The sequence below is a fragment of the Phocoena sinus genome, chromosome 8, assembly GCF_008692025.1.
Source record: "Phocoena sinus isolate mPhoSin1 chromosome 8, mPhoSin1.pri, whole genome shotgun sequence".
Classification (NCBI taxonomy): domain Eukaryota; kingdom Metazoa; phylum Chordata; class Mammalia; order Artiodactyla; family Phocoenidae; genus Phocoena; species Phocoena sinus.
In genome coordinates this window covers 87864336-87871538 of record NC_045770.1, presented here as the reverse complement: position 1 = coordinate 87871538, position 7203 = coordinate 87864336, and the positions used below count along the sequence as shown (strand labels likewise).

General features: G+C 43.5%; 1 protein-coding gene across 1 annotated transcript; it reads right to left on the bottom strand.

Annotated features, from left to right (window-relative positions):
- Nucleotides 1-2759: 2759 nt before the first annotated feature.
- Nucleotides 2760-5891, bottom strand: RAG1 (recombination activating 1). The gene has a single exon (XM_032641375.1). The coding sequence runs from the start codon at nucleotides 5889-5891 to the stop codon at nucleotides 2760-2762; it is 3132 nt and encodes a 1043-aa protein (XP_032497266.1).
- Nucleotides 5892-7203: the final 1312 nt, after the last annotated feature.

Sequence of the window (7203 nt, the reverse complement as noted above, 5' to 3'; positions counted from 1 at the left end):
GCAAAACTAAATTCCAGTTCACCTGGAAGGAAAAGACATCTTTTCCTCCTGCTCTTGCTTCTTGGTACATATTTATTAATCCCAAAGCACTTTTTGGCCTCATACTGACCATTCATCAATTTTCATCAGCCATTATCACTGGTCCCTGCAGTGCACCTCAGTGGGTTGGCAGGAGAACCTGTAGGATCAGGTTTCATGGGAGAAAAATGCATTGCACTTCTCAAGTCTCAGTCTATACTTAAAAACAAAATAAAACAAAACAAAAACTCCACTCATTGTGGTGAATTTCCCTAGAGTGTGTGGCTGCATTTACAGTGGGCATTGTCAAAAATAAAACTTGAATATAAAACCAGGGTCTAGTATATTACAATCTCAACAGTGAGGGCAAAAACAACCATAGGCAGCATTTCTACATATTGAAATTCCTGCAGCCAGATGTTCCTGGAGTTTATCAAAATGTGATTTGATTAAGGGATTATTGGGAGGGTTGTGCTATAAATCATGCTGTTACTCACATGCATTCAGAATAGTTCCTAAATGCTAGAAAAGTTGAATTTAATATTGGAAAGTATTTACATTGCCACCAATCGAGTAACAGAGTAGAAGTGGGAAAGAAATCTACAAACCAGCGTCAGCATGCTTCAGGGAGTAAGACGATTACATGAATTTATCTGTTTATTAGTGCAGAGACATGCTGTAAGGATTAAATGGGATGAAGGAAAGTCATGGCTTCAAAGCCCATTTGTTTACAAAATGCAAAACTTAAACATTTTCAAGAAAAAATAAAATTAAAATATGTATATCTTTTTGAAAACTAAATTACAAATGTCTTTGTAATTTATGTATTCTATATATAAAAAGCAAGAAAAAACGCTGTATTTTTTAAATGGAAAAATACCAGGTTCAATCCCTGTAAAAGCACCAAATGCATACCATTTAGGATAATATCACTGATGCACGTTTGACAACCAAATTACAAAGCTCTTTGATATACTCTTTATGAAGAGTGGCAATTAAGACCAATAAAATCAAAGGAAGAAAAAAACTAATTAACACTAACATATCATTATGACTCACTAGCATGTAAAATCCCATGCCTGCTCTAAACTGCCAGCAATTGGCAATTCCCAAATTTCTAAGGATACAGACAATAGTTTCCAAAAACTGGAGCCACCAGAGGTTTGGGAGGCTCTTGGGAATTTTGGCAATTCTTTCTTCCAGCAAAAGGCCCAAAGCACACCAAGGACTTAAAACCCACCCATCCCTGCCCCCAAGAAATGTAATCCCAAGATTACAAACTATAGTGATTAGTTGTAGATTCTAAATAAATTATATTGCTTCCTTATTAAAAAAAAGAAAAAAGAAAAAAGAAGTGGTTAATTTTCATGGTAGAAACAACGTGGAATTTGGAGACAAAAGGACTGTGTTCAAATTCCAGATCAGTTATGTACTATCCCTGTAAATTTGGGCAAATCATTTAACTCTCCACCAAATGAAAATCATAACCATGCCTACCCCACAGAGTTGTAGTGAGGAAAAATGAGGCAAAATGAATGTGGAAACGTTCTAAAAGTGGCAAAAAAAAAAAAAAAAAACCCTCTACAAATATTAACTCTTCCACTCTACCACGAGCAGGCTCCATGTAAACTTAGCAGGTGAAAAAAGTACAAAGATATCCTGCTACAAAAATCTTAATACACTGAAAGTAAGCTGATCATAATAGAAAAAAATAATACATTGCAAAGGGAAAAACTCCATGAAAAGTGGATTTAGTAAAATTGACCCAGGTTTCAAATGAAGAAAACCTGGCAGAAATTTTCAGCAAGACTGTTTTCATACAGTAAACAAAACCAGATTTTAATAGCCTCTGTGGCTTTGAGATTGTATGGAAAAGCATTTGGAGAATCTAAATTAATTAAAAGTAAAAAATAAAAATCATACCTGGCTACTGATAGCTAAGTAAACATGTATTATCACAAGATTTAGTAACCAACTGCAGCTAACAGTTTTATTCTCACTTTATAATTGAAAAATCCATGGTACCAGATGATCTCCTAAACTCCAAGAGTTACAACAGAGACATCATTTAAATCCAGAAAAGGACTGATTTTACAAAAATATTATGGATGTAGGGTATTTCTGCATAAGTGTACCAAATGACAAAATGCACCAGGAGCGTTGTCAAGGTCATTGTGCCACACGAATGTAAGATATTATTATTAGAGAACTCTGAAAAGCTTTCCTGAATCTTGTAGAATAAGCCAAAATATGTGAAATTTATAAAATAAATAATTCTGCAAAAATGATCTAGAAAGCACACATCTCAATATAGAAAACACATCTCAATATAAACTAGAATAACTGGGGAGGTGGTGGTCGATGGAAACCACAAGTCAAATTCCTTTCCTGCCTTCACTGGCTGTCCTTTGACAACCTTGACTTTGATTTTCACATCACACGGTCACGCATACACATACCTTTGTTCATCTCTGGTCCCCTGCAGTTACTCCTGTTCTCAGCTGTTGAGCTTTCAAATAACTGATTCCTCCTGTTGCTTTTCTGAACTCCCTAAATGGCTCAAGCAATCAGCTCACCAGTTATCCATTCCTGACATGGGTTCAGCATCTGTGGCCTCTCCAACCTACCACCGCTTGGGTGGTGAAGTCCCATACACAGGAGTGAAGGGTACCAGGAGAAGGTCACAATGCCACCCAGAGGCAAATTTATTTGCAAAACCAACTCCTAAGTGGCTGCCCTGCTTAAAATTCCATTGAATTTTGAGATTCTGGAGCGTCCTCTAGGTCTAATGAGTCCCCTAAGCTTCCCTGGGAGTTTATGGTAAACCCTGAAGCTTTCAATGCATTATGAGCATTCATAAACTTCTGCAGGTACTTGGAGGTATACAGCCAGTGATGTTTCAAGACATCTTCCATTTCGTAGCACTTGGACTGCCTGGCATTCATTTTCCGGAAGCGCCTGAACAGTTTGTTGCCAGACTCATTTCCCTCACTTGCCCAGGCCCCAATGGAGCCATCCCTCTCAATAATTTCGGGGACGTGAGCCAGGGTTTTGTGAAAATAATTGGTGATCTTACCCTCGTATCTATACTTGAACTTGGTGGAGAGGAGCTCAGCAAAACGCTGTGAATTGAAGCTATACTGGCAGAGGGATTCTGGGCACTCCTTAGCGGGGCATGATGACCGCCAGACGGGTTTCATCTTCAAATAAAGGTCCATTAGTTCCCTCAGAGCTTCGTGCCTCTCCTCGGAGGGAATTAATTCACAAACTGCTTCAACCGTCTCTTTGGTCATGAGCTTCCTGGCAAAGTTGCCATTCATCCTCATGATCGGTTTCAGATTCATCTTCTTCCGGAGGTGCTTGTCCAAGGCAGCCTGCCATCTTTTCCTCTCCTCTTTGGAGGCACTGGGGTTCTTATACACCTCCCCTATCTCCAGCTGGAAAATCTTGTAGAACTCAGCTGCGTTGCCGATGTCGCAGTGGAGTGCATCTATGGAAGGGACCGTCTCAATGAAGGGTTTGGCCGAGACCCCCTTCACCCGGTCCCGCAGTTCCTCCACCGTCTCATGGTATGGGTTGGAACGCCAGACCTCATAGCGCTCCAGATTATCAACGTGGCTTCTGGTGATGGAGTGGAAGACAAGATTTTGAGAGGCTTCCAGGCGGGTGGCATCACAAAGGGTACAAATGTAGACTGAGCCCGAAGCCTCGAGGCCTTCCACTTCCCGGACAAGTTTCTCATCATACCCGGTGCCCCTAAAGATGAACTTGAAAGTCCGGAGGATGCCTCCCATCTCAAGCATTAATTTGCTGCTCTTCATGGCCTCCCTCTCGGCAATGAGAGGGCTCAGGATGGCCGTCAGGGTCTCGTGGTCAGACTCATCTGCCAGCATGAGGCACAAGGGCTTGCAACACAGTTCAGAGTTAGGCTTGGCTTCCTCAAACACCTTCACGTTCTGTGACCCGTGAGCGATGGTGATTTTCATGATCGTGAAGGAAAACCGAACTGCCTTTTCCGGAACTGCTGGCCCACTGCCGTGCTTCTCACCCACGTCTCCCATCCCATCACAAGACTCCTTCACCACTACGGTGAAGGGGCCATCCAGGTAGTCCTCAAGGTCTTGGTCTCTCATGCCCGCCAGGATGTCTTCTTCCATGTCCATCAGAGCAGACACCAAAGCTGAATCATAGCGGAAGCGCTTGGCGATGGTGTCCACCGGGTAATCGTCCACAGAAGAGGACAATCCAGACAGTCCATCAATAATGCCCACGTCAGTGCTGGAAGACACGTTCTTCAGAGGTGGCTGCCACTCGAAGGGGTGGTGGCCTGGCAGAAGGACCTTCTCAGCACTCCGAAGGGCGTGCAAAGGCTGGAAAATCTGCCTGCCTGTGATGGCCTTCACAGTCCTGTACATCTTGTGGTACTGGCTGCAGCTGAGGAAGGTGTTGACACGGATGGCCAAGCAAACAGCCGGCTGCAGGCCGGAGCCCCGTCCCTGCATGATGGCCTCCAGCTCATCGGCTTGTCTGTGCTCATTCCTTGCCCTCAGAGCCAGCAGGAACAAGGTCAGGCACACCGACTTCACATCTCCACCTTCTTCTTTGTCAGCGAAAGCCTTGACTTGCAGCTTGAGCTCCCTCAGACGGTGCTTCTGAGCCCTCCGGGTCAGGGACAGGAGATGCTGGCGGGGCCGGCCCCCTTTATTAATATGCACGAAAGTCTCTTTCGATTCCTTGTGGCTTGAGACATGGTGATTATATTTTTCCAAGCTGACCTCCTCATTACACTCTTTGGCTGGACATTTCACCATCAGGGAATTCAAGATGCTCAGAAAAGACTTCACTGGACTCTCCAGGTCAGTAGGGAAGCAGGGGTACCGGCAAGAAGGACAATAATTTCCCATGACTTTGAGGCATCTGAGAATGCAGATCCTGCAAAATACATGCTTACAGCTGGTCTCTACAGGGTCCGCCAGAATGTGTTCACAAATCTGGCAGGAGACAGATTTCACAAAGTGCGCCGGGAAGTCCAGTGTCAGGAGCTGGGTACTGAGATGTATCTTACTGCAGCTGGCGATTTTCTTCTTCAGTTCCTTGCTGCTGATCCCGGTCTGAGCTCTCCTCTTGCGCCGACGGACTTCTCGAGCTCGGTCAATCACAGTTCTGAGTTTTTTGCTGAGCTGCGCGCTTGGCTGATGACGCTTCCTCTTGAGTCCCTGACGGGCAATGTGGCAGATGTCACAGGGTGTTGTGTGGGAGGACCACTCCATGGTTGCATTCCTTGGGGAGTAAGCCTCACACGGGGCACTGCTAAACCTCCTATGCATGAAGCTCCAGCAGTTATGGCAGAACTCAGTGGGATGAATCGAGTCCACATCGGCCTTCACATCGACCCGGAAAACCTTGGCAATGAGGTCTGGCCAGGACGTGGCCCTCTTTTCCTTCTTTCGTAAAAGGACTTGGGTTTTACCATCCACAGGCCCATGGACTGGGTACCTCCTATTGTGCCCATCGGCTTTGAAAGGATTCCCGCAGATGCGGCAGAGATGTCTCAGGTTGGCTTGGTGCATGGCTTTGTCTCTTGCTTTCCTGTCATCATGGGATTTCTTCAGAAACTTTGGGTGGGACTTCAATGCCAGTTGAGTCAGAGCTGGTTTCTGACCACCAGGCGTGTCCAGGACTGCTGGAGATTGCTCTAGAGAGGGTTTCCCTTCGGAGGAATCTTGCTTTTCCGCTTGAGCATTTTCAGGTGCCTTTTCAAAGGATCTCACCCTGAATAGCTTAAATTTCCATTCTGAAAATTTAATATGTGGGTACTGGATTTCGTCTGGGGCAGAACTGAGTCCCAGGGTGGGTGGCAAAGAGACAGCCATGCTGACTGAAGTACCTGGAAACAATAAAAACAAGTCAGATTAGGAAAAAATTTCAACATCCCACTGATGTACCTTGGAAGGAATACAAATGAGTACATTCAATGATTCACTTATTAAATCATCCAAAAGGATAATTATTAAACCTCCTATTTTAATATACTATTTTAGGTGCTGATCATATAGCGGAGAGAGAGTCATGCCCTGTTCTGACAGTGCTGATGGTCATTTATACCATGTATCTAATTACATGCAACACCACGGTTTATTTCACATATATATGTACAAACTTATTTTTTTAACTTTTTTTTTTTTTTTTTTTTTTTTTTTTTTTTTTTTTGCGGTACGCGGGCCTCTCACTGTTGTGGCCTCTCCTGTAGTGGAGCACAGGCTCCGGACGCACACGCTCAGCGGCCATGGCTCACGGGCCCAGCCGCTCTGCGGCATGTGGGACCCTCCCGGACCGGGGCACGAACCCGTGTCCCCTGCATCGGCAGGCGGACTCTCAACCACTGCGCCACCAGGGAAGCCCAACTTATTATTTTTTATTGAGGTATAGTTGATGTACACTATTATATATGTACAATATTATTTCCCTTCCAGTGAAATGTTAAGGTCTTTGAGGACAGAATCCTTGAGTTATTTATCTCTGTCTCCCCAAGTTTCCTAGCACACATTATGTGCTCAGTAGTTATTTGCTGAATAAATGCAAGGAAAAGCTGTCTACTAAACCAAAGAAAAGTCATATTTTCTGCATTGTATCAGTCTCATTGCATTAGCTGGACAATATATTTCCAGCTTTTTAAAGCTGTCTCCCGGGAGGTTGGTTGTTGATTTCTTCCAAATGGAACATAAAGGGATGATAAAGCTACAAATCCAAAGAAACTAATTACTCAGGACGTGAAAGGATGAAGTGAATTTTGAGCTTTATGAATGCACGCTAATAATAAGTATCATGGATAGTAATTATGCTTACAATTTTAATTAGCGAATGCTGCTGTAAATTATAAGGTTGTTTCTCCATTAGGAGCAAAACGCACAGAACTCTCTAAACCTGCAACAAACCACAGTGTGCATGTACAAAGATTCTGAAGAATTTTAAGATGAAAATTTCAAGTATTTTCAGATAAAATTACACAGGCCATCCTGAAAGTCATTACGGGGCACTGGTCATTAGCTCTATAGTTTGTAATAAGAAGAGGTGGGAGTAATATTTTTCTTCTTTGAAAAACATTAGCAATTATACATTCCAGGAAACCCTAGCAATCTGGCTTGTGGTGTAGACATCATGCAGCAGCAGAAAAAAGTCTCAAAA

Bases quoted from the DNA above. Each gene is read 5' to 3' on its own strand.
- RAG1 (XM_032641375.1), bottom strand. From the start codon at position 5,891: ATGGCTGTCTCTTTGCCACCCACCCTGGGACTCAGTTCTGCCCCAGAC.